This window comes from Gobius niger, assembly GCF_951799975.1.
Source record: "Gobius niger genome assembly, chromosome: 1".
NCBI lineage: Eukaryota > Metazoa > Chordata > Actinopteri > Gobiiformes > Gobiidae > Gobius > Gobius niger.
In genome coordinates, this window is record NC_136852.1 from 12297421 (window position 1) to 12313771 (window position 16351).

Sequence of the window (16351 nt, forward strand, 5' to 3'; positions counted from 1 at the left end):
TTTCCTTACAGAGACCGGACATTCGCGCCCTAAAACCTAATAGCTGGCAAAGCCCCATGGGGCCTTAAACAACAGCACTTCCATGATCTGGGGTCAGTCTAACTGGGGCGCGACTCTATGTATAGTCCAGACGTACCTTTGCACACAATGTGCTCATTTGGGTATGTATCTGTCATGACCACAGCTCGCACATGTCGACAGGAAGGAATGAGACGGTGCAAAGGCCAGCTCTCGCCCGTGCATACTTCCATTATGTCATTGAGCAAGACACTTAACCTCCCAGTGCCCTGTGATGGCTTAAAGGAGCTACAAAAAAAGAAAGAAACAGTTTTCAGACATTGTGGATAATGTGGAGCCACGCAGCCTCCGACAGCGCACTGATCAACATTTCCCCGACGAATTAATCCTCACATCTGTTCAGCTGGAGACTGACAAGAGATTAGCCGAGTGCTTTTACATCCGCACAGGGAACAGGACGTGTCGATGCGCATATATGACCAACGTGAGCAATATGTACGCCATAAAAAGGGGCCTGTGTACAGTGAAATAAGCCTGCTGAGAGAGCTCGGTGTTTTTGCTCTGAGTAGGGGCAGGGATTGTGAAACTTGCACTGCCTGATATGCCAAAGGTATTCTTTTATTCCATACAAAGAAACGGTCTCCAGCCACGGTCCCTGCTTATTTGATTTTCAAAGATCCGAACAAAAGGAGATATATTAGAAATGGAATCCGCCAACAGGTGCCGAGACATACAAAGAACAAGAAATGTAAAAATGATTGAGTTTATGCGAATTGAGCTCTGCACCAGATCCCTGAAATGCCTGCAATAATGAATTACTCTTGACCAAATGTAAGTGGAGGGAGTTGTCTTGGCCATATCTTCAGCTAATCTACATCCACAACAAAACTCAAGAGCAAACAGGAATGATAAACTAAATCAACGGGTGTGTGATGATTTTCCTGCAGGTGGCGCTGTGTCGAGCAGCTTTCGTTGTTGGTGCAGTGCCAACACACAAAGACAAGTGTACACTGACACAAATGAATGCATGAGTGGAATGCAGGCGGACCAGTTTTCCTGCAGTCTCACCTGGCTACTGAACAATGTCAACAAATGAAGTGACACACTGGAGTGAAGAAACCAACCTACAGGAATATCAGCGATATTAATGTAAATATCATTTATTGGTGAAATGTTTTGAACTCTTGAACTGTCCGGATTCAATTCTAGGAAACAGCGAGTTTTTTTTTTTCTTTTTTTCCCATCAATTTTCTACATGAGCGCTTCAGCATCTCTGTGAACATACAACACGCCTGCCGCCACTCGGGCCAAGTGTGTCGTTCGAGGTAATTGCATGTGAGCGCAACATGTCGACGCTGGCAGCCAATCAAAGCTCTTTTTTTTTTTTTTTTTTTAAATTTGCTGCCAACAATAAATCCCATTGCAGTGTGAAGGAGAAAAAAAAAAAAAAAAAAAAAAAAAAAAACGGAATGGCAAAGGCGTGAAAAGCGTGTAGAAGAGCGTGTTCAAAGTGGATCATGTTGGAATGTAAGTAAGCTGAATTTTTGAAAAGTTTCTCTTGTGGATCGTAATTTTCACAAAACAGCTTGGTGTTTCAGATGTTCACAGAGAGGCACACGTTTCCCTTTGCAAAATATAATCGTTTTACACTTTTAGCATCTTCATTTCCATATTCATTTTTGATTGAATCGGTTATTAAAAGCAAGCTCTAACCATTTCCAAAGGACTGCAAAAAAGGAAAAAAAGGATCGAAACTTACCTTCTTCAAACATGATTTCATTACCATATAAACAACATTATAAGACAGAGAGGCCAGAATCAAAAGTTTGCAATTGTCATTAAAGGTAAAAATGCAAGTTTGTCAAAAGTACAATAACTTAATGTAATATCTAGACACACGTTTCAATCAATATCAAAATGCCAAGCTGCATTGAAGACACAAAGCATAAATGTTCTTCTCCAAATATCAAGAAAATGTGGGAAAACTACATCAATCCACCACGTGTCATCTCATGCATTTCATTCAACATCTTTCATCACGTCACACAAACATTTAGCAACCCCTTTAAGTTTGACAGAGGAGTTGCGAGATGCCACTTTTGCTTCTGCTCCCCTCGCACGTACACGCTCGCACAAAGCAAGTCTACTCTCATTGTTGACAGTGGAAACTCGCTATAAAAAGCCGGGGAACAGAAATGGATGGGGCGAGGTGTGAAGAGGTCACCGGGAGCGTGCGGATGGCGAGGAGCATCCTGTTTTCCAAAGCCCCATATAGGACGGGAAGAGGGACCTTACCTGGAGTTGGTCGGACGGGGCAGTGGAGTGTCTGGAGTGGCTCACGGCGGGGGCTGAACTCTCCTCGGGACGCAGGAAAACTTGCTGACCGCGTCTGAGGCAAAAAGGGAAAAGAAGCAAGGGTTTAATATTGAAGAAGTTGACGGAATACTTATCTCTGGAATGCCCGAAAAGTGCAAAGGAATGCGGAGAAAGAGGAGACTGTGTGCGGATCCCTTACAGGTCCTTGCCCTTCTTCCTCTCGAGCGCAGTCATGTCATCTCCACCTGTCGGACGGCACGCGGGGACGGCTGGGGTCTCGCACTCATTCACACGCGCGCTGGGGCAGGCTACACACACAGAGCGCGCGCCGCCACACTCTCCCACACTCTGAGCCGGCGATGTCCAATGAGCCCGGTGCTCATACAAGCCGAGCGGCGCGCAAGTCCCTCCTCCCACCGCTCCCCCGCTCCTCCTCCTCCCACTGAAGCTGCAGCACAGGCACAACAAGGCAGCCTCGCTCACCGTCGCCGGCACCGCGCGCGCTCCGCCTCCTCCTACACCGCGCACACCCCCCCACCACCCGCTACCCTCCCCTCCCCTGCCGCTGCTGCTGCTGCCTGCTGTCACTGTGACACACGGACAATAAGGCAAGGTGATCGCAGAGCAAAGGCGTGGGAAGTAATGGTTGTCTACATAAAGAAAATACGGCAAGTTTAAAGGCAGGATAAAAAAACCCGCAATGAGGCAATATAATGTACAGGATGAGAACTTTAAGTGATGATTACAATTTGCAGGAGAGATTCTATAGGCTCCATTTTGCATATCATGCAAGATTCAGAATTATTCATTCTCTTTTTATGCATGCAAACTGCAAAGAGCTCCAGGATCAATTTGCAAATACATCCCTCAATTTATGATAGAAAAGAAAAGCAGGGCAATCTTCCAGCATCAACAAAATAGCTTTTTCTTTAAAGCCTTTATCGGAAGGGGTTAGTTCATTTATAATATTTAAAACATTGTAAATTTATCCCACGCATCCGCCAAAACAATCTTCTACAGCAGCCATAACCAAAGTCCGGGAGATTGCGGACCCCTTATTGATCAGAATATCTCTCGGGGCCCCCCAAGTCATGATAGTTTACTCCATTCAAAGGCATATTTTATAATTTTACAGCTAAAATGACATAAAACCTAACATCTCGTAATGACAGTAGGCTAAATACTGGTTTAAACTGGTGCAGATAAATGTACTTTTCCAATCAAAATGATTTTTTTTCATTGTTCTTGTTTTGCAGACAACATTTGGGGGCCCCCCAGGGGGCCCCGGACCCCACTTTGGGAACCACTGTTCTACAGTATGGAAGGATGGAAATAGTATGACACCATGGTCACTTTAGTAACTGATACGGAAACAAGGCAGCAAAAGGATTTCTCCCATTAACCCTCGTTATCATTCATCATTTACCTTGCTGTGAAGTCAATTGTAATCCATTTGTGGTTCATGTTAAGGGTGTGTATTGTAATATGTATAACACAGTAATACAGTAATCTGTTTTATAGGAAGTGAAACCATTGAGCAACTGCTTTTTGGAGAACAGAAAATAAATGAGTGCTGTGTTTGTTTGACCACAGGAGAGTTGCCAATTGAATCCTAATCACATGCTCTTTTTTTACTCTCCAGACAATTCACTTACAGAGCTATATGCTAGCTACAATATGAGGCAGGGACATAAAAAACACCATCCCTTGACATAATCTTTTATATTTATTTTTTGGTTAAACAGCTATAACAAACAACAACAACAAAAAACCTACAACACGACACAGAAACAGATCACGTACAAAATGAAAAACATATACTGAGAAATTGGAGTGTGTGTGTGTGCCTGTTCTTGTACAACATTGTGAGGACCAGTGTGAGTTTTTAACCAACAGAGTGAGGACATTTTTGGAAAGAGAGGACATTTTGGGTGGTCCTCACTTATTTGAAGGACAGTTTGAGGGTCAATATGTGGTTTTAGGGTTAGAGTTAGAATTGGTTTAAGATTAGGGCTAGGGTTAGGTTTAGGGGTTTAGGGTCTGGGTAAGGCATTATGTCTATGAGTGTCCTCACGAAGATAGAAGTACAAGATTATGTGTGTGTGTTCTTGTAATTACGACACTATGAGGACCAGTTTGAGTTTTGTACCAAGAGAGTGAGGACATTTTTGGATAGAGAGGACATTTTGGGTGGTCCTGACTTGTTTGAAGGACAGTTTGAGGGTCAAGATGTGGTTTTAGGGTTAGGGTTAGAATTGGGTTTAGATTAGGGTTAGGGTTAGGATTAAGATAAGGGTTAGGGGCCCAATGAAGTTCAAAGGGTATACTGTTATTTTGAGTTTGTTCCTTCTCTCTTCATATGTAATGTCAATGATTGATTATAGTGTATTAAAACAGAAAAAAGCAACTATTGAAAAATAATACTATCCTGACCATCCATTTATTCCTTGAGAGAAGTGTGTTGTGTTGAAGTTGTGTTGACTTAATCATAATAACATAATAAGGAATAGAAAGTTACGTAAACTGCCACAATGTTCCTAAACAGCATCAAGCCGTGTGTGCACAAAACATATTCATAATGCATCCAAACGCTGAAAGATGTATGGAAGATCCTTGAAGCGACGCCTCATACATTTAATCAACTCCGTCCCATGTCTCGTCCTGCACGAGGCGCGTCCCCCCGCGTGATCCCTTGACAGCTGCGCGAGTGACTTTGTCGGGACGCCCGGAGTGGCCCAACAGGTTGAGTTCTACTAGGACACTCCTAATGTGGTGCATCCATCTCTCTGCAGTACCAAAGTCGTTTAGTGACACTCAGCCTGTCAGAATGATGGGACTTTTGAATCAGAGCTATTTTGTGGCGGTTTCTTTGTGTGTTTGTCATAATGGCCGACTTTGATTGTCATTGCTGGCATGTAGATGACTTCAATGTGGAGCAATCGGAGCGAGCGGGATCATTACTGTCTCTGAAAATACCACTGCAGTAAATCAGGAGTGCAAATACTGTGAAAAGGCCAGGCCGAGGAGACAACAAAGTAAAGATAAAAACGCTCTTATCTGTCTTATGGTCTTTAGTTATCAAAAATACAAATGGCTACCTTGAACATAGCATCATGATGGGGCTTTTTTGTGTGGAGTTTGCATTTTGTCTTCGAAAGGGTCACCTCTGGTAAACTCCTGATTCTCCCAAAAGAAAACAAGTCTAAAAAGCCAATCCTGTAGCTTTTAGACATGGCTTTTCAAACATCCAAGTAGATAAATCCTCAAAATTTAATAAAAGGATGCAGCGGGACATTTCTTCACAAAAACAGCTGACGTATCTGGACGAGTCAAGTCCCTTCTCCAGGGCCAAAGTTTGTGACAGGAAACCCCACCAGGTTTTAAAGTCGGCCGTTTTTGTGAAGAAATGTCCATCAGAATTGTTTCATCAAACTCTGAACGTTTATCTGCCTGAATGTTTGAACAGCCTTGTCTAAATAAATCAGAATTTTGGGCCATTGCCGAAAGACTGGGAGCAGTTTATGACACATGGGCACCTTTGAGTGTCACTGCAAACTTTAAAACTTTGTGGAGATTCAGGTCACAAACTTTAACTGCGAAGACGGGGTTAGTCCCGAGAAGTCAGACGTTTTTGGGAAGAAATGTCCAGTTGCACAGATACAAATGAGAACGCAACATACAGTAGGCTATACAGCGTGGCCTTGCTGAGAGGGAAGGAAGTTTGTTATGGGTATCACAATATTTCACTCTTCATAGAGTTCATCGCTAAGCATCATGGGATTAGCAGCAATAATAAATTAATTGAGATTTTAAAAGGTAAAATACTGTTCACATCAAAAACACTCATGGGACACTCATGTATACTGGTTCTTGCCTATGTTATGGTGCGTTTCAGGCAACTGGGCACTGGTAAATTTCCCACATCCCACTTGGAAAAATGCCTTGGAACGCCGCTCAAACTGGTTATTTCAACTTGTAACGATAGCATATGAGCTAACTGTTGTAGCATTAGCCGTTTGGCTGTGGGAAAGATGCCAGCTACCAGTTGCCTGGAACGCACAATTAGTCTATAGAAATGTATGCTAACAGCAACAAACAAGGCGGATCATTGTTACAGTGGATTTTCCCGAACTCTATAGCTGTTTTCTGACAGACTATAAACATATTTATCACATCCAAATAAAGTAAGGTCAAAATCAGGGCCATATTGATGTTGTTTCACTGCAGATTGTCCAGTAATAGCGAAAACGGCACTGGTAGCAATAGCATATCGTTAGCCACATAGCATAATCGCCCAAGTCATTTTTGTATCGTTACAACGGCAATAACAGAACTCCAATGTGTTGCCTAAAAAAGTCTTTTTTTCATGTTTTCCAAAAACAGTGGCAAAACGAGTTCGGCAATTATGCTAACGATATGTAGCATGAAGCTAACGTTAGCATCATGGGTGGCATTCTCTGTTATAGATGGGTTGTTGATCCACTTTGCTCCTCTCCATGTCCATGTATCTTTATTTGTTAGGAAAATAGATTCAGAATTCAGACTATAAAGTAGATTCGGAGTATGAAAGAATGTTGATTTTTTTCCCCTCTCTGGCTGTTTCAAACATGACGACTTAGGGGTGATTCCACAGATGGCGTCTGTACAGTATCTATTATGTGAATCTTAAAGCTTGGTTCAAATAACAAGCTAGCTCAAGATGTGGAGATGGGTCCCCTGGTGCTGCACTGCGGTCACCCACTGCCCCTGACAGGTTTCCCCAAGCCTTGGAGGATGGGCTAAAAGGTCAAATGTCCCTATTGAGCACGTATGTACAGGAGCTTCCCTTCACTTGCAACTTGCGATAAATCAAAACGCCCATCTTGACATTAACATTCCCTTTTAATTATAACCTTACGCAGCACATTGTTTTATGGCTCTTTTTAATCACCATTCATAAAAGTCCCTCATCGTTTTATTGTGTGTTAAATTGATGGACTTCTTGTGCAGTGGAGGTAATACCGTGGTTCGCGGGGTCGTGCTGATGGCTGCGGGACGGTGTTTTTGTCAACACGGCGAGAGGTTATTCAAGGGTAGCCTAATCTCCGTCCGTATTGACCAACGTTGGCTAATAGCAGCAAGATACACAATGAGGCTTTGGGGAAGGTAACACTGGGCATTGTTGCGGCGTGCGCTATAGTCATAGACACGCACACAACAGTCTCTCAGGTATAAGAGGCCGCGCGGACCGAAAAGGAACAGTTCAAAGGAAATTTGTGCTCAAAGACCGTCTCTCCTCATCTGCCGGATCGCTCTGATGTGGATTAGCTCCATCGCTCTCACCGAACGCAGAAAGAGCACGTGAGGCGCACTAAAGTAGTATTGATCTCTATTTGTGATTAAGAAAGAGTTGGCTGCGGTGTCTGAAAGTGGCCATTGCTGGGTTCGCCACACTGCTCTATGACTCTTAAAAGCCCCCCATGCTGTTTAGTGTTTGGATAATGCGATTAGACATTTTAGCATTTCACGTTTTATATTAATGAGGCTGTATAATTAATTGTAATATAATTTTAATTCTAATGTTTGCAATTATAGCAACGATTGCAGTTATTTAGGCAGTACTTCATATATAGAAAACCTGTAAAAGTTTAGGACATGTTCTGATTCTTGTATAAATGTTGATTCTCCTGGGCATCCAGTTCAGAAAGTGCCAATTGGATCTTTTATATGAAAAATACATTTCAAAATCCCCTCATAATTTAAAATACTTCTCTGAAAAAACATACATAGATATTCTTTCAAAAGAATGCTGCCTTTTTTCAACACACTATTGTAATGTAATGCACTCAATAACTGGTAAAATAGATTCAGTCCTCATTTATGTGCCAACAAGACGCCGGGACTCCTCCTGCACAGAGGCACAGAGGGCAGTGAGGCGGTTTAAATAAAGCAAAACACAATAGCTGGTTTTAAGTCATTCTTTGTTGAGTGCTACAAAGATCAAGATAAACTAAAACATACTCCTGACATCACAATGTGGCCTAAGGCTTTGAGCTTTGAGGAGACTGAATAAGCAGAATTGCTGAAGCGTAAATGAAACAAAACAAAACGGCAGGTGTATTTTTCATGAGGCTGGAATATGGTTCAGTTTAGAGGAATATGAGTTCTTTAAAATGCATGTCATGGCACAACACCTACAGTGGGTCAGAAAGTAATAAGCCCGAGAAATGAGGACGGAGCGGTAACCTTGGTGCACTCTTTGTCCGGTGGAGCTGATGATCAAAGTGAGCGCAGTGAAAACACACGGTGCATATAGTGCGCGGGTGTGTGCGTGCGTGCGTGTGTGTGTGTGTGTGTGTGTGTGTGTGTGTGCGTGTGTGTGTGTGTGTGTGTGTGTGTACTGACGCCCATAAAGAAGCCACGATGATTGAAGGCTCTAAATGCAGAAGGCACACTCAGGGGAATGGGGCTAATCTACATAATGGTGGAGCAGTATTAAAGGCATCCTAATGCACACATGCACACGCACGTGCACGTACACCTCCTGTCTATTGTACAGAGGTCCTTGTCGTTCTCCCTCACAGCCACTTAAAGTCTGACCTAATGAAAGGATTACAGAGCAAATGAGTTCAAATATGAAAAGGCTCCAAATAAGGTTTTGGCTGGTTCTGTTTCAGACAAATTTATCCTCAAACCTTAAATCTGTAGGAGTCGGGGTTAACTTTCAGATGGACTCCAACATTTTGAGCAATTTGGGCAACATCAGGCAATGAGACAAAATCTGTCCCCTGAGCAAATGTCTTGAACACGGCACACAGCAGAGATCTAACAACTGATTGGTTTATATTATAAGCAACTTTTTATATGAAAACAAAGGTTAAATGTCTGTCACTTCTCCTGAACCAGCCCTGTTCAGTTCCTAAACCTTGACAAGGAAAAAAAAAGTCTGCATCCTCTAGCGGCACAGTGGCGTGGGGTGTTTTGGACTCTTGGACCAGGTCGAGTCTTTACGAGTGGAGTTTGCATCTTCTCCTCTGGGTCCGGGCGAGTATTCTCCAGGCACTCCGGTTTTCCCTCAACAACTCAAAACATGCGAAGTAGACTAATCTTCCAGCTTGGTAATTATGACTAAGGCCTGGATCAAGATCTGAAGATGGCCCCCCTCTGGGCGCAGCATTGAGTTAACCCACTGCTCCTGACAGCTTGCCCTGAGGCACTGGTTCGAGGACAGGTCAAGTGCAGCGGACAAATTCTTGGATTGTGGGGCAATAATCTCTTACAAGATACAATCGTCCTCCCACAGCACTCGAGCTTGTACATTGATTTGGCATGGGTCGTACACCAGATCCCCTTCCTGGGAAAAATCATCTTCATTTACCAGAAACCAGTCTCCCATGACCTGCTCCTGTGGTGCCTTACAGTGTTAGTGTGTCTCCCACTGCACCTCTGTAACCTTCTCTTCAAAGATGTCTCCTGGCAGACAACAGTAGCAGCTCCCTTTGGAGATGTGCTTGATGAGCTGTGTGCATGTGGGAGATGCCTCACATGATAACACTCCAGCACTCAGTCAACGGTGCAATGTCACAGGGAGAAAAACAAGGTGGGGATGTGATCAAGTCAAATTAGATAAGGAAACTGTACCATTTACCATTTTACCAGATATCCGTGTTTAGACCTGATAAAGTCAGGGGAATTATGGTTAAAACTCACAGTAGAAATGCTTTCATGACCGATATGGATTTTTGGCGTCCAGTACCGATATCATATGAAGGGGGTTGGCATGGCCGATAGCCGATGTATTGGGCGACATTGTATGTAATTTAACTTGATGTTCGTTTTTTTTATCTTTCAAATAGCCTATAGTTAAGCATTTTGTATTATATTAAAGGTTTGAATCATAAAAATATATCTAATAGAGGTCAACCGATGTGGGTTTTTCTGAGGCCGATGCCGATTTTTGGGGGGATTTTGATTGGCCGATGCCGATATGTCGATCCTGTGTACGAAGCTTCTAAACGTGTCAGTGTTTAACTGTGACATCATGGAGCGCCGTATATTCATGTTTAGTAGGTACTTCAGAGGGAGCTTGTTTAAAAGACACAAATCAGTAGATTCCAAAACAAAAAAACGGTAAGTTTCTATCTCGTATGGTTCCCAAATTATACACAAAAGTCTACATAAAATACGTAGAATAGGTGAACTAACTGGTGACCGATTTTCTCCGCTCCCCTGAGGCCAAGGAAGTTCATTTTAAAGACTAAGACCTTTCCAGTGCTGAAAACAGTAAGTCTCTATGACTTTATATCTGCCTTTTATACCAATAAAAGGCAGATATCGGTTATCGGCCAATACCCAAATATCGGCCCTAGTTCCCAGTGCTCACAAACTCTTCCTTAAAACCTGCAAATCTTCTCTCGCATAAATGTATGTTTGTTTTATAACTTTGAGAGAGCAAAGGGAAGCTACAAATCGCAGCATGTTCTTCAGCATCCCGATCTAACAAAAAAGGGACAGACGAGAAACGTAATCCATGGACAACAGCGAAGCTTTGAAAATCCATCATGACAAGGTGCAGACTTCATTCTGGGGAAACAATAGTAAGCAATGAAAGTGTATATTTGTTTTATACTTTCCATGAAGCAAACATATAATATAATACGCCTTCGGTTCCAAGTCATATATATATATATCTATCTTGTGGCTTTACTTCTTCTGACAGGCTGTAATTCCTTTTTAATAATCAGAATCCCTGGTGGAAAATGTTTATCCAACATCTGACAGCCTCAAATATCCAAGAACCTCACACAGATCCTGGTGCGAGACTCTGTGAAAAGACGTTTTTAGCTTCTGCATAATTTAGGAGTAAACATTGGTTCAAGTTATTCCTACAAGATCTCAGGCTTAAATACTGTAGCACTTCTGACAGAGACACAAATGTGGAAATGTGAGAAAACAGAGATGCGGAGTCAAACAATAGGTTGAATGCATTAGAGTCAACAAATACATTCTATCAGACAAATATAGCGAATCGTGTGGATGCGGGTATTTTTCCTCACGAACCAAACGATCCTTCCTTACTTCACTACCATTAAACTTTTTACTCTCCAACACGGCATAGCAACACTGTCTTCTCAAGAGGCCCGATGTACAGCATATACATGAGAATGGCCTGTACATCTGTAATTCAAGTCGATGGTCCGCTTTAAATTATACAGAGGTTTGTGATGGTGCATGTTGCTGAGATGTGGCCAATCTGCTTGTACTGACCGTCACGTACATTATTCATAACGCTCTATGGAGATCATGTTAACCCAGGACATGGCGCTGCATCAGTATGGATCTGTGAAGTCAAGTGGAGGAAGTCTATGTTTGAGAAATCCACCATGTTCTGTCTTCTTAACTGTCCCTGCTTTTTCCGACGCGAAAAAAAAACTCGATTTGACAATCATACCCCCACTAAAGCATTGATCTGTTCCCTTTCATCATTTTAAATATTGTGTATGAATGGAAAAGACAGCAAGGAGTGGGAGACTGAGGTGGTCAGGATTGTTTGTCTTTAGCTAACGGCATATGAGCAAATCGATGGTGCCATTTTGAATGCAGTTTCAAGGCAAAACTCCAGCAAATGTGTCCAGCGAAGATTTATGGACTTGCATTCCTTCTGTGACACAATAAAACCCAGGAAATACAGATCGGAGAGCTTCAGCTGAAGAAGCAACCGAATGAAAATGGATTACTCAAAGCTTCGTGAGCAAATAGCTCCAGGTATGTTTTAGATATGGGAACAATGTTATGACATGGTTAAAAGTTCAAAGGGGTCATTTTAAAGGATAAGTTGTTGTATGACCTGAAATGACTATGCTCTGAGTTATAAATCACTAAATACTGCGGTGATAAGAATAAGTGTTTTGGGTGGACTGTGTTTACCTTGAGGGCAATGACTGAATGCAAGTGGAAAGGTGTGCAGCAAATAATACCCGACCTTATTGTTGGCCTAGCTAATTTCCGCACACAACATGAGTGCTTCGGACAACAGCAGGAAAGCCACAGTGACACGCCCTGCTTTGCAAAGTCACGCAGTCATAAAGCAGGGAGCAACATAATGTTTGTATTGATAACCTATTTCAACAGAATGCATGGTGTGTCAACAGGACATGGCATAGAAACACGGATATAAACACATGAAAAAGTCAGGATGAGTGATATCAACAAAGTGCAGGGAAAATGTAGTATTTTTAGTTATTTTCAAATGGGGTTTAGCACCAACAGCCGGGTCCACAAACACTACATCACTGGCCAAGAGAGGACATCCCACTTTCTCACAAACTGAGAAGAATTAGAGTCCCAGACCCCCGTCACATGCACCTTCTACATGGGGAGAGCATCCACCAGGTGTCAGGAAGCTGAACTTTCTCCCTTCCCTTCCATGCTCTCACTGGTTTCTGCTTGCACTTGCATTCATAAACTATAGTCCACTCCAGCCCCCTCAAGAAAAATGAACTCTCCCCCCCTCCAGGCAGCTCAAGATGCAGAGATGGGTCCCCAGACGCGACACTGCGGTCGCCCACTGCTCCTGACAAGCTGTTGAAGACTCCGCCTTCCTTCACGATTACCACCCCTACAACTACTACCCCTCATTCTACGATTGAATTACAAGCTGAAAATACGATTGGCTTTCTCCAATTTCCCTATGTCTTTTCCTGTTTATTTGCAACAATCTGTTTTCCAATGGAATTCAAATTATTGTGTATGAAGTAATAATGAAGCTGTTAGCTCCCCAGCATTTTTAATATTAGCTCAAAAAACGTCACATGGTGAGCTAATATTAAAAAAAGCTGGGGAGTTAACAGTTGTGCAGATCTTTGGTTATATCCTCATTACTTTTGCTTTTTGATCCAGCAAACTGAGTCAGAACCTGTGGATGTCTTTACCTACAAGGCCAAATGAAGAACCGGGGAGAAATACCTACAGACACAGCATGAAAAGCAAACCTCAGCGTACAGAAAGAAAGGCCACCCACGTAAAGGGAGTCAAACCTTTTTGCGGAGCAGAATAGTGCAAACCATTATGCCTTTGTGCCACCCACTGATACCAGCGCTACAATTATGTCTCTACTACTGTCACTATGTCTCCTGCAGGCACTGCTTCTAAAATGATACGGTTCATCCAGTGTCCTCAAAAGTATTCTGAATGTATAGAAGATTTTGAAATGCAAAACACGGGAGTTACCATAAAAGCATTTAGACACTGCAGTAAGTTAAATATATGTGCCAAGAGTGACCGTGAGCTTTTGTAAGACTCTTTTCTCTAAAGATACAGACAGCATCTCGTCATAGAGGGGGGCGTGGCCTCACCAAGGGGGAAAATAGAATCTTTTGGGAAACACAATTTTTCCCTCTTTTTAGCCATTTTCTGGTGGAGTATGAACTTATTTATCACATACAACTAAAGTCAAGTGTAAATCGGGCCCATATGGATATTTTCTACAGCAGATTGTTCTGTAGAAGTGAAAAACCGGCAGTTGTAGCTTGCGCTAGCTAACCGTTAGCATTAGCCCGATGCTAACATGTAGCATCATGTTAGCATTCTCCGTTTTTTTATGTATTTATGGATTGTTGAACCACTTTGCTCCTCTTCATGTCTTTGTATCTTTATTTAGTAGAAACTATATTCATAATTCAGCATTTGTTAAAGTAGTTTTTGAATAATTAGAAAAAGTTTATATTTTTTCAAAATTGTTTTCCCCCTTAACTGTCTTCAAAGATGACCATATATGGGCGATTCCAGAGATGCCGTCTGTATCTATTGTTCATATTGTTTGTCGCCATGGACAGACACTGTTTGACCATTTCAAACAAAATGTCTTTTATTTGTACATCCAGTTTTTATCTTTCAATCCTACTCTTTATAGAAATTAATCATGGCTTTTCAAAGTTGTTAATTAAGTTATCTGTCCAACACAACATTTCTAACCAACTTAAAAACGATTCACTGCCGTCCAGTGTGTTAACTGGGATGAGTCACGCCACAAGTGAAATCCAAAAAACTACAGAAGCGACAAAACTTCATTCTCCCCACACATTCAAGGATTTCGTTAATAATCGTGCACTGAAAGAAATTCTCCTCTATTCAAGCCGTGCGATGAAAGCCCTTTGTGTTGACTGTTAACATTTCAAGGTGGCTGTGGGCGTTCAGACTCGATCAAACACGCGGTCAAAGTCAAGCGCCTCAATTAATGAAAGGAATACATAAGAATCTTTCCACACTTTATGCACTGATTCTTGCCCGGCCGCAAATGTCTCCTTTTCATTCCCCCGAAGTCGGTATGTCAGCTCCTTCCATGGTCAGTTTGCGCGCCGGTTGCTATGTGAGTTTAGGACGTCGGCAACGCGAATATAGTGTAAGCCAGTTTCCATATCAACACACACAGCGGGGTCTAGAGAAGTGGGAAGATGGCCAGCGAGAAAGAGACGGGGATTGTGGCTCACGAGTGGGAGCCGAATCTTTGGGGATTGAGTCATTTTATTCATTCATTTTCAGACGTACTGTGTAATATATCCACCACTTTTTCTGAGAAGCATATGTCAAGCTATTAAAAGAAGAAGCAGGATTTGATCTTAAAGAGGGTTATTATGCAAAATCATGTTCATCATGTTTCCTAGCTGGAGATGTGTTTCTTTGAACCTTCTCCAATGGTTCTTTTTAGCACCGCGCTCCTACATATCCAAGAAATGCTTTCCTTAATTCCCGATCTAAAAACACTTGCCATATCTTCACTACAGCCACGCGCGTTTGGCTCCTTATTGAAACAGCTGCGCAGCAAAGGGGAGCATGAGGAGGAGGGTGGGAGGGGCTTACGTGGGAATTGCATGAAATTCAGGAAGTGAAACTGCAGATAATTTGTTTCTGCTGTTTTACATTAATATTGACTTTTCTAACCAACAAAAATACAGTACGGTCGGTATTAAGAGAATTTTTACCAAATACTTGAAAGAAACAAAATACTCCCTCTTCAACAAATGTGTACAGTTAGCAAGTCGGCAAGACTGTGAACTTGGCTTGAGCTTTGTAGCCAGTTTGTCTTTTTAAAACGTTACTTCAGACGATTATTAATGTGTATTTGCTAACAGAAAGAATCTGCCCTTTACACTAATGAGATCCACTTGACCTGGGCCCTTGATAAGTGTCCTTTTATACTTGAATGAACAAATCCATACATTAGTATCTCTGGCTAAGCAGTACTACGCTGGTTTTAAACTGGCTGGGTTAACACTGGATTTATCTTTGGAGCTCTGCACATGTTCACAAGAAACTAGAGTCAGTGCTGATGAATCAATCCCAGCCACGCCAGCGATGAGCAAGAATTTGGTTTCGAAGAATTGAATTTTCTCCTCACATTGTTCAAAGAGTAGTCATCTTATCTCATCCAGAAACATCTCTGGTGTATCCACCATCCTACGCCCCATGAGCTTTTGTTGAGAAGTTGCCTCACAGGGCTGCATCGAACATTAAGGCAACAAAACAGAGCAATAAATAGGACAATGTAAAGTTCAGGTGAATGGTCTGTTTATGAAGCCTCATTACATGCAGCACATTTACATGAAAACACGGCATGTCTGCGGTTAAGGTAAAAGGTTTTACTCAAAAACTGTCAGAAAATAGTTGGAATGATCTTTCCATAACTATGCAATTTAAAATGTCATGTAAAATGAGATTCAGCTCAGCTTAGATCGCCTCACGGGGCTCGGTTCATGTCACTCGTGTTAACGGGCATTGTTTACCTCCGTGAGGCTTGGTCTTTCTTCATATGAGGTTCAGTGGCATTGGCATGTTCAAAATCACTCCAAACTTGTCACAGTTTAAGACCAGTTTTAGTCCAGGAGCACGTTCCAAACACTGCATGTTCCAGAGCCACAAAGTCCCTTTCTCTGTTTTTAATATGATCCTGAGCTGCGCAAGGACATCTTTTCAAAATGTTACGGAGGCCGACTCAGAGCGACTTACGGTATCTCACCGGAAACTCCGCCCATCCTTGTTT

At 42.3% G+C, this 16351-nt stretch overlaps 1 protein-coding gene across 2 annotated transcripts in view; it reads right to left on the reverse strand.

Moving 5' to 3' along the window:
• pde2a (phosphodiesterase 2A) overlaps positions 1-16351 on the reverse strand; it is a 274496-nt gene that overhangs the window by 201516 nt on the left and 56629 nt on the right. Inside the window, exons 1-2 of one of the 2 annotated variants that reach the window (XM_079573770.1) lie at positions 2534-2730; positions 2314-2407 (exon numbers count right to left, since the gene is read on the reverse strand). In XM_079573770.1, coding sequence (XP_079429896.1) covers positions 2314-2407; positions 2534-2568 — 129 coding nt within the window. In that variant the 5' untranslated portion in view covers positions 2569-2730. Of the gene's footprint in view, positions 1-2313; positions 2408-2533; positions 2731-16351 lie in introns of those variants that run through there. The other variant, XM_079573769.1, reaches the window with a different exon arrangement.